An 11,930-nucleotide genomic window follows, 5' to 3' on the forward strand; every position below is an offset into this window, starting at 1 on the left:
ATCCGCGCCTTTCATCTTGGCACACGGCGGTCTGTGATTGGCGCACTATAATCCTTCTTTAATACTGATTGGCTGTTCACGCGAGGAGGCGGGACTTGAGCGCTCAGCAGCAACACACACAGAATGAGCTAGAAGAGTGAGCGCTATCGCGGACGGCGATGCCAGAGATGTGTAAAGCAGCGATATAAATGCTCCTGAAACGCACCAGAAGACCTATTTCTGTGGGAAAAAACTGGAGGCTGTTTACCATCCGAACACAACCTGTGAAGTGAGTATACAGAACAGAAAACAAAGCATCTTGCGTCAGTATTCAAATCAGAGAGCTGGTAAATGCCATAATGTTTTAATCCAGCGTCGCGTCAAAGCATCGCCGGAGAAACACAGTTTGATCGACATCGTTTATATGAAGACTTGAGCTGTGATGTTGCATGAATATATAAACTCCAGCAGTCAGTCAGTGGCCTACACACATGCAGCATCAGCATCACTCGAGTCTCTGAGGATGATCTCAGATCAGTGCTGACCACAAACAGGAAGAGGAACTGATGCTGGGTTTCAGTGCATGAAGGATCAAACATCTAATATATGTGACCCTGGACCACAAAACCAGTCATTAAAAATTGATATTTATACATATCAAATCTATATAAGATTTCCAGTGGTGTGTGTGGTTTGTTAGGATAGGGAAATATTTGGCAACTGTTTGAAAATCTGGAATCTGAGGGTGCAAAAAAAAAATATCTAAATATAAAGGATAATCTCCTTTAAAGTTCCCAAAATGAAGTCCTTAGCAATGTTTATTACTACTACTATTTCTTTTTTAAAATATATATTTATGGAAGGGAATCTACTAAATATCTTCATTGAACATGAACTTAAAATACAAATGATTTTTGGCATAAAAGAAAAATGGATAATTTTGACACAAATATACCTGTGAGACGCACGACTGCTGAAGTGCTCCAGGGTCACATATTAATGTTTTTAGAAAAGCTGTTGTTGATGCTGAGATTGCCTTGCACATATTATAATATGGTAGCTACACGATATAGTTATGCCATGTCATATTTGTAATATTATCCTTATATTGTAATCATTACAAGCTTGAACACTGTTTAACTGAATATTAACATTATATCTGAATATACATTTTTCTAGTCAGAAATATTAAATCAGCAAGAAATGTGTTATTCTGAGTGCAGAGCCTCTATAAAATGATTTTAAATGGGACCTATTATGCAAAATTCACTTTTATATTGTTTTTAAACATAATTGTGTGAACACAACCACCCTATTGTGGTAAAAATCCATTCATCCCATTTATTATTTTCCCATAAATCTGAAACACATTGGAAGAATGTTCTCCAAGTGACGTCACACATGTGTAGGCCCCGCCCACCACCGGTGACTGACTCCGCCTTATTATCTTAGCTCCGCCCCTCCATGAACTGTACACAGTCCACCATGTTTATCTTCAGAGCATTCAAGTCAGAAATGTATTCTTATTAAAGCTACTAAAGTCATTCAGTTGAGAGCAGTGAGTGGTTTTCTGTTTGATTCATATTAATGGCAGATATAGCAGTAGATACTGTATATTACACTGCTGTCACTTTAATACACACGTCTAATATACACGTTTACGTTCACAGACATGAACGACTGTGTTTATGTGAACTGTGTGTTTTTGACATAACCTTGCGTGAAAGAGAACTGAGTTTGATCCCCACGGGACGCTCCGTCTGACACACAGCTTTCTGTGCGTGTGCTTCGGGTGTGTGTGTGTGCTCAGAAAACCATATATTAGAAGTTTAGACTGATGGCTTATAGATAATAAATCTCATGATGATGAAGAACTGCAATGTCACGTGAGCGTAAGCGTGATAGAGATGATCATCAGAACCAAACAGATGTTTTAGTGTTTGGCAGAGTATCCGAGGGATGAGCTGTACAGGCTCCGCCCTCTTCTGGATAGGGGGGCGGAGCAGCAGCTTATTTGCATTTAAAGACACATAAAACAGCATGTTTGTCCCTCCACTCAAAAAAGGCGATTTACAACATGGTGTAATAAATTATCTGTGGGTTTTTTATGCTGAAGCTTCACACACACATTCTGGGGACGCCTGAGACTTAAATTACATCTCGTAAATAGGGGCATAATACGTCCCTTTTAAAAGTCCTTATCCAGTAATTACATACTAATGGAAGTGCATTGATTGAATCCTCATGTGCAAAATATTAAAACAAAGGACCATGATGAGTTCTTACCATCCTACGGACGGAGTGAGATGAAGGATTCAGCCTTTATAAAGCCCTTTCAGTCATGGTGTTGTGTGTGTGTGTGTGTCTATGTGTGTGCAGGACGGACGGGATGTGCTGGTCCTGGCCCCTGGTGTCTGTGCTGGTGCTATGCTCTCTGCTTTCGGTGGGGACCGTGAGAACCGCCCCCTGTCAGACCTGCCGCAAGCTGAGTGACCGCTTCATCCAGGTGTGTGTGTCTGTCATGTGACTTAAACATAGATCAAGCAGAGAGCATTCAGGCTTTCCTTCATATGGAAAAATAGGTGTGTACATCCAAAACACAAATTGTGCTCAGACGCTGGACAACAAAACAACAGTAAACGGTTGTCAGTGAAGGCGATGCCTTGGAAAATTAACATCTTCGTCATCCTTATTTCAAATATTATAAAAAAACGTGTTAATGATTTTGAATGCATACAGTGGGGCAAATAAGTATTTAGTCAGCAACCAATTGTGCAAATCCCCCCCCCCCCCACTTCAACTATGAGAGACAGAATGAGGGAAAAAAATTCATAAAATCACAGTGTCTGATTTACAGTGTCTGATTTACAGTGTCTGATTTACAGTGTCTGATTTACAGTGTCTGATTTACAGTGTCTGATTTACAGTGTCTGATTTACAGTGTCTGATTTCTAGTGAATGACCTGCAGAGAGCTGGGATTAAAGTAAGAAAGTCTACCATCAGTAACACACTACGCCACCAGGGACTCAAATCCTGCAGTGCTAGACGTGTCCCCCTGCTTAAGCCAGTACATGTCCGGGCCTGTCTGAAGTTTGCTAGAGAGCATTTGGATGATCCATAAGAGGATTGAGAGAATGTCATATGGTCAGATGAAACCAAAATAGAACTTTTGGTAAAAACTCAACTTGTCGTGTTTAGAGGAGAAAGAATGCTGAGTTGCACCATACCTACTGTGAAGCATGGGGGTAGACATATCAGGACGACTGATCCGTGTAAACATGGCTTAAAGTTAACATTGTTAGTACCTACTTATTACCCAGTTGTTGTAATTACTAGGGCTGGGTAAAAAAATATTGATTTCTCGATTTTTAATCAATTCTCATTTTTATGAAACAATATTGATTCTTAAATCAAAACAAACCGATTAGTCTATCCGGTTTTCAGTTGGTGAATGAACGGGACATTGTAAATCGCAGTAACCTTTGTGCTTTGGTACTTGTAACATATGTCCACTGAGGCAAGGTTTGGATGAACCCAAGTGCAGTTTCATTTATTTTAATTCAAACTTAACATAACTCAAAATCATAAACATAAAACAAAGACTTGGCAAAACCAAACAAAAGACTTGACTTGACAAAACAAGCACTCACCGACAGTAGAATTAAACATTCAATAACAAACATGAATGTTTAAATGACAATAGACCACATGACAATAGACCACATGACGAAACCAGGAAGTGCATGACAAAACATGACCGTGAACATGATAAACTAAAAAACATGAAACATGAACCTACACCAAAACACCCTGTGACAGTACTACTATTGATTTGAAAAAGTCTCAATTTAATAATTTGTACGTTTTATTACGACATTTAAAAAATAAAAATAATGATGCTGTTTAATGTGGTGTGACAGATCACAGTAGCGCAAAAGAAGCGGCAGCGTGAACTGATCATCTCCACTTTAATACCAGTTACAGCGCAAAATAAACATGAATGAACATCAAGGTATGTTAAAAGCTTAGTACAACGCACCGAAAACTTCATCAGGTCATATGTAATCAATAAAACAGCTTGGGAACAATATGTAACGTAATGTCACATTTACCTGTGTAATGAAAACATATCCGGTGACTGTAAACTCGTTAGTCAGCAAGAAAAACGAGAGATGACCATTTTGATAAATATGTGCACCATATTACAGGATATTTATTATCATTTTTAATGCACGTTTGGATAAATCTGTCAAGTTTTTATCTGGAGACTGCTGTAGATGTCTGGACACTGCTGTAGATGTCTGGACACTGCTGTAGATGTCTGGACACTCCTGTAGATGTCTGGACACTGCTGTAGATGTCTGGAGACTGCTGTAGCTGTCTGGACACTCCTGTAGATGTCTGGACACTGCTGTAGCTGTCTGGAGACTGCTGTAGCTGTCTGGACACTCCTGTAGATGTCTGGAGACTGCTGTAGATGTCTGGAGACTGCTGTAGATGTCTGGACACTGCTGTAGATGTCTGGGCACTGCTGTAGATGTCTGGAGACTGCTGTAGATGTCTGGAGACTGCTGTAGATGTCTGGACACTGCTGTAGATGTCTGGACACTGCTGTAGATGTCTGGACACTACTGTAGATGTCTGGACACTGCTGTAGATGTCTGGACACTACTGTAGATGTCTGGACACTGCTGTAGATGTCTGGACACTACTGTAGATGTATGGACACTACTGTAGATGTATGGACACTGCTGTAGATGTCTGGACACTGCTGTAGATGTCTGGACACTACTGTAGATGTCTGGGCAATACTGTAGATGTCTGGACACTGCTGTAGATCTCTGGACACTGCTGTAGATGTCTGGGCACTGCTGTAGATGTCTGGGCACTGCTGTAGATGTCTGGGCACTGCTGTAGATATCTGGACACTGCTGTAGATGTCCGGACACTGCTGTAGATGTCTGGACACTGCTGTAGATGTCTGGAGAAACTGCTGTAGATCTCTGGAGACTGCTGTAGATGTCTGGACACTGCTGTAGAGGTCTGGAGACTGCTCTAGATCTCTGGACACTGCTGTAGATCTCTAGACACTGCTGTCTATGTCTGGAGACTGCTGTAAATGTCTGGACACTGCTGTAGATGTCTGGACACTCCTGTAGATGTCTGGACACTACTGTAGATGTCTGGAGACTGCTGTAGATGTCTGGACACTCCTGTAGATCTCTGGACACTGCTGTAGATGTCTGGACACTGCTGTAGATGTCTGGATATTGCTGTAGATGTCTGGTCACTGCTGTAGATGTCTCAACACTCCTGTAGATGTCTGGAGACTGCTGTAGATGTCTTGACACTCCTGTAGATGTCTGGACACTGCTGTAGATGTCTGGAGACTGATGTAGATGTCTGGACACTGCTTTAGATGACTGGACACTGCTGTAGATGTCTGGACACTGCTGTAGATGTCTGGACACTGCTGTAGATGTCTGGACACTGCTGTAGATGTCTCGATACTCCTGTAGATGTCTGAACACTCCTGTAGTAGATGTCTGGACACTGCTGTAGATGTCTGGACACTGCTGTAGATGACTGGACACTGCTGTAAATGTCTGGACACTGCTGTAGATGTCTCGACACTCCTGTAGATGTCTGGACACTGCTGTAGATGTCTGGACACTGCTGTAGATGTCTGGACACTGCTGTAGATGACTGGACACTGCTGTAGATGACTGGACACTGCTGTAGATGTCTGGACACTGCTGTAGATGTCTGGACACTGCTGTAGATGTCTCGACACTCCTGTAGATGTCTGGACACTGCTGTAGATGTCTGCACACTGCTGTAGATGTCTGGACACTACTGTAGATGTCTGGAGACTGCTGTAGATGTCTCGACACTCCTGTAGATGTCTGGAGACTGCTGTAGATGTCTGGACACTACTGTAGATGTCTGGAGACTGCTGTAGATGTCTGGACACCACTGTAGATGTCTGGAGACTGCTGTAGATGTCTCGATACTCCTGTAGATGTCTGCACACTTCTGTAGATGTCTGGACACTACTGTAGATGTCTGGAGACTGCTGTAGATGTCTGGAGACTGCTGTAGATGTCTCGACACTCCTGTAGATGTCTGGACACTGCTGTAGATGTCTGGAGACTGCTGTAGATGTCTCAACACTCCTGTAGATGTCTCGACACTCCTGTAGATGTCTCGACACTCCTGTAGATGTCTGGACACTGCTGTAGATGTCTGGTCACTGCTGTAGATGTCTTGGCAATCCTGTAGATGTCTGGACAGTGCTGTAGATGTCTGGACACTGCTGTAGATGTCTGGTCACTGCTGTAGATGTCTTGGCAATCCTGTAGATGTCTGGACAGTGCTGTAGATGTCTCAACACTGCCCAGACTCCTGTCTGGACACTGAAATTAAAGAGTTTCGACCAGTCGGCTTACCTGTATAAAGTGTACTGTTGTTTCAGGGATTGGAGCGAACAGCCAATAAGAATTTTGGAGGTGGCAATACAGCTTGGGAAGAGGAGAAACTGGCCAAATACTCACGCAGGTAAAGATGTTTCTTGTCTTGCTGTGAGTGTGATGTGTTTCAGATGGGAGGTTTGACTTTCTCATTTATGATCATAATGTTTGGTCCACAGTAGGGGTGGCACGGTTCACAAAACCCACAGTTCGGTTCGTATCACGGTTTTAGGGTCAAGGATTTCGGTTCTGTATGGTTCTTGTTGTTTTTTCTTTTAATTGTTACCACTCCAGAAATGTACATCAGCATATGATATATAGTGTAATTATCCACAATTTAGGATAATGTATTTAAAAAAAAGTTACATCATGTAGAAGTTGTTTCCTCCTTACGCTGACCAACACACTGTCGTAAAAAATTGTATGTAATCATGTTAATTTTGATCAGAACAATGCAATGTGGCTTTAATTCAGCGTGAGCAGATTTTTTGCCCAAACTTCCAAGGCCTGTGTAAATGATTTAAACTAGAAGTTTATCTTAACTTTAATGTTACAGTTGCACCTTATGCATCATGTGCACTATACTTATACTCACCTAAAGGATTATTAGGAACACACACTAATACTGTGTTTTGACCCCTTTCACCTTCTGAACTGCCTTAATTCTACGTGGCATTGATTCAACGAGGTGCTGAAAGCAACAATAATGTTGGCCCATATTGATAGGAGAGCATCTTGCAGTTGATGGAGATTTGTGGGATGCACATCAGGGCACGAAGCTCCCGTTCCACCACATCCCAAAGATGCTCTATTGGGTTGAGATCTGGGGACTGTGGCGGCCATTTTAGTACAGTCAACTCATTTTCATGTTCAAGAAACCAATTTGAAATGATTCGAGCTTTGTGACATGGTGCATTATCCTGCTGGAAGTAGCCATCAGAGGATGGGGACATGGTGGTCATAAAGGAATGGACATGGTCAGAAACAATGCTCAGCTAGGCCGTGGCATTTAAACGATGCCCAGTTGGCACTAAGGGGCCTAAAATGTGCCAAGAAAACATCCCCCACACCATTACACCACCGCCACCAGCCTGCACAGTGGTAACAAGGCATGATGGATCCATGTTCTCATTCTGTTTACGCCAAATTCTGACTCTACCATCTGAATGTCTCAACAGAAATCGAGACTGGCAACATTTTTCCAGTCTTCAACTGTCCAATTTTGATGAGCTTGTGCAAATTGTCGCCTCTTTTTCCTATGTGTAGTGGAGATGAGTGGTCCCCGGTGGGGTCTTCTGCTGTTGTAGCCCATCCGCCTCAAGGTTGTGTGTGTTGTGGCTTCACAAATGCTTTGCTGCATACCTCGGTTGTAACGAGTGGTTATTTCAGTCAAAGTTGCTCTTCTATCAGCTTGAATCAGTCGGCCCATTCTCCTCTGACCTCGAGCATCAACAAGGCATTTTCTCCCACAGGACTGCTGCATACTGGATGCTCTTCCCTTTTCACACCATTCTTTGTTAAACCTAGAAATGGTTGTGTGTGAAAATCCCAGTAACTGAGCAGATTGTGAAATACTCAGACCGGCCTGTCTGGCACCAACAACCATGCCACGCTCAAAACGGCTTAAATCACCTTTCTTTCCCATCCTGACATTCAGTTTGGGGTTCAGGAGATTGTCTTGACCAGGACCACACCCCTAAATGCATTGGAGCAACTGCCATGTGATTGGTTGATTAGATAATTGCATTAATGAGAAATTGAACAGGTGTTCCTAATAATCCTTTAGGTGAGTGTATGTTGCCCATCATAAATCAAAGCAGGAGAATGACAGGTGTCAGAGGAGAACACCGTAAAAATTGACAGAATGGACGATATTTGTCTGTATTTGCAATACACGAGGCACGGTTCAGCTGCGTGAGACAAACGCTGTGAATGAGTGCAAAACGGGCGTGCGCGGCTCTCGCTCTCCACACACACTTACACACTTCTTCTGCCCTGCCAACACACTGCTTGCGTGTGCGGTTTAAGGCCAGCATTATATGACACTGCCACATCCTCCAACTCCGGCCAGCCTTCCTTATCTCTTCCACCTGCCATTTCTTCACTTTTTGAGTCTCTGTACTTTACTGGATTATTATTTTTCTGGAAACTTATGACTTTTACTTCACTACATTTGAAAGACAAATATCGTACTTTTTACTCTACTACATTTCTATCAAGGTCAAAAGTCGTTTCTGTACCAGCTCTGAAAGTCGGAGTATGATTTTTGTTGTTGTTGTTGTTTCAGACAGTCTTATCAGGAATCTCTCTTATAGGGTTATATACATTTTCCCAACTTTTTTGAACACTGATCAGTTCAAAGCAAAATGGAAGAAGACGGTTCCTCGGCACAGTGTGTGCACCCATAGCCATACTTTGAAAGTATGTTTCAGTTTAAAAATAAATCAAGATTAGTTTAGTTGGCATACACTTGGTGCATGTCTTATAAAATATGAAAAATATAAACGTCTGGGAGAAAGAGAAGAGTAAAATTGTGAGAATATCAGATGTGTATCAGTGTATTGGATCCGTGCATTCGGCCTTAAAGTGACAGCAGCTTTATAAAGAGCTTTGTAACTTTTCTACAAGTATTTAAATGAGTTTAAGTTAGTCGTCTGCTAGTGTGTCAGATGGAGCGTCACTGACTGGCTTAAACCATGATGGCATAATGTGCATTTATACAACTATAATACAATAATCCAGCGACATAAAGAAGGACATTTACTTTGATACTTAAGTACTTTTGAAAACAAATACTTCTGTACTTTTACTTGAGTAAAAATCTGTTTTTACAACTTTCACTTGTTACGGAGAAATATTTGACCAGCGGTACTTTTACTTTTACTCAAGTAATGAAGTTGTGTAGTTTGTCCACCTCTGTACACGCTCCGAACTGAGACAAGCGAACCGAACGACTGGGTTTTTTTTCATGTACCGTGCCACCGCTAGTCCACAGCCTTTGTTTAAAAGCTTGTGTGTGTGTGTGTGTGTGCAGTGAAACGCGTCTGTTAGAGATCGTAGAGGCGGCGTGTGACAAATCTGACTTTGAATGCAACCGTCTGCTGGAGCAGATAGAGGACCAGGTGGAGACGTGGTGGTTTCACAGGTGAGTGTTCACTGACCGCCACATGAAGCCCAAACTCTCGGCTCGTGTTAAAAGCTTCTGCTCACTCTCACTGACATCCTCAACAGAGCCGAATCCAGGGGTCACTAAGGGTCAATCCACACACATTGATCACATGCATGATGTATTTCTCTAGATTTTCCCCTGCCATTCCCTTGTTGAGCCCAGTCTGAAAGCCCTGGTGTGGAAGACTCTTTTGCTGTGTCTGTGTGAGCTGTGAGTGTTACTGGGCTCGTGAGATATTGTGTCTCTGAGAAAGCTGTGTGTGTGTGTGTGTTTGTGTGTGTGTTTGTGTGTGTGTGTGTGTGTGTGTGAGGTTACAGACAGCAGGAGTCTCCAGACCTGTTTGACTGGCTGTGCATCGAGGAGCTCCGGCTGTGCTGCCCACCTGGACACTACGGGCCTGAATGTGCAGGTAAACACACCCCACACACACACACACACACACACACACACACACACACACACACACACACACACACACACACACACACACACACACACACACACACACACACACACACTGCCCCTAAACCTACCCATCACAGGAAACATTCTGCATTTTTACTTTCTCATAAAAACTCCTCCTGTGTGATTTATAAGCCTTTTGAAAAGTGGGGCCATGGGTAATGTCCTCATATTTCACCCTCTCCTGTAATACCTGTGTCATACCCATGGCATTATACACATGTGTGTCCTGATATGTCACAAAAACATGCCCACACACACACACACACACACACACACACACACACACACACACACACACACACACACGTGCGTGCTCACACTCTCACATGCGCACACACACACAAGCGTGCAATTACATATACACTCACACACATACGCCCGCACACACACTTACACGTACATACACTCACATACACATACGCGCACACACTCACATGCACTCACGTACATACACACATACACACACTCTCACATACATACCCACACACATATACATGCGCATGCTCACACGCACACACACATACGCAATTACATAGGCCTACAATCACACACACACATATTTGCGCACACACTCACACACAGACATTGACACACACTAACACGTATATACACTCACATGCACACACATACACAAACAGGCACACGCATGTATACACACACATGCAATTACAAATTAACTCAGATGTACACACGCGCACACACGCAATTATACATTAACACACGTACATACTTGCGCGCACATTCACACATGCACACAAGTTCACACACACACTCACATGCACACACTCTCACGTGCACACACTCAAATGCACACACGTAAACACACTTACAGGTATACACACACACACACACACACACACACACACACACACACACACACACACACACACACACACATACACAAAATGTCCTCATATTTCATGTTTATGTTGTAATGACAGTGTCAATATACAAATGTGTGTCCTCATAGAACACACACTCACACACACTCTGTATTATAAATGTGACTTGACTTGTTTAATTGTCCCCAAGCCATGTCATTTGAGTCTCTCTGCCTTACGGCAACTCAAATAATATAATATTTGCTCTGATGCACCAAACCGGCAGAGCAGCTTTTCATATTTTCCACAGAAGCAGTGAAAGGGTTTTGTTGACTCCTGAAGAGACAGTTACACTTCCTGTGTTAATGTCATTTTCACATTACATACACAAATATCAATAGAGAAGCCTGTCCTTATATTTACTTTTGTGTGTGTGTGCGTCTGTGTTTGTGTGTCTATGTGTGTGTGCAGAGTGTCCGGCCGGCCCTGGAGGAGTGTGTGGAGGACTGGGCCGCTGTGAGGGTGAGGGCACGCGTCTGGGAGACGGAGAGTGTGTGTGTGATCCGGGATACTCCGGTGCTCTGTGTCAGGATTGTGCCGACGGATACTACAGAGAGAAGAGCTCCAATCACACACAGCCGCCCTGCTCAGGTGACCCGACTCACTGCGGACGGGACGAGACAGAACTCATATGAGAGGATATTAATATATTAATTGTATGATCTGTGTTGTTTTGGGGTAGCATGCCATCATTCCTGTAAGAAGTGCAGCGGACCACAGGCCAACAGATGTCAGGACTGTAAGCCTGGATGGATCCTTCACAGCAGCAAGTGTGTGGGTGAGTGTGTGTGCTCGTGTGTGTGTTGGTGAGTGCACAGGTGAGTGTGTTTATGTGTGTGTGTGTGGGTGAGTGCGTGTGAGTGTGTGTGCGCGTGCGTGTGAGTTGTGTGCATGTGTCTGCACTTGTTTATATTACATTGACCAAATGTCCCCACATTGTAATATAAAACTGAGATCAGCAGCCA

At 43.1% G+C, this 11,930-nt stretch overlaps 1 protein-coding gene across 1 annotated transcript in view; it reads left to right on the forward strand.

Moving 5' to 3' along the window:
* Window positions 1–100: 100 nt before the first annotated feature.
* LOC137038400 (protein disulfide isomerase Creld1) overlaps window positions 101–11,930 on the forward strand; it is a 21,694-nt gene continuing 9,864 nt past the window's right edge. Inside the window, exons 1-7 of the mRNA XM_067412929.1 lie at window positions 101–268; window positions 2,359–2,485; window positions 6,456–6,538; window positions 9,485–9,595; window positions 9,937–10,028; window positions 11,377–11,556; window positions 11,648–11,743. Of these exons, the coding sequence (XP_067269030.1) occupies window positions 189–268; window positions 2,359–2,485; window positions 6,456–6,538; window positions 9,485–9,595; window positions 9,937–10,028; window positions 11,377–11,556; window positions 11,648–11,743 (769 nt within the window). The 5' untranslated portion in view covers window positions 101–188. The remainder of the gene's footprint in view (window positions 269–2,358; window positions 2,486–6,455; window positions 6,539–9,484; window positions 9,596–9,936; window positions 10,029–11,376; window positions 11,557–11,647; window positions 11,744–11,930) is intronic.

This window comes from Pseudorasbora parva, chromosome 13 (assembly GCF_024679245.1).
Source record: "Pseudorasbora parva isolate DD20220531a chromosome 13, ASM2467924v1, whole genome shotgun sequence".
NCBI lineage: Eukaryota > Metazoa > Chordata > Actinopteri > Cypriniformes > Gobionidae > Pseudorasbora > Pseudorasbora parva.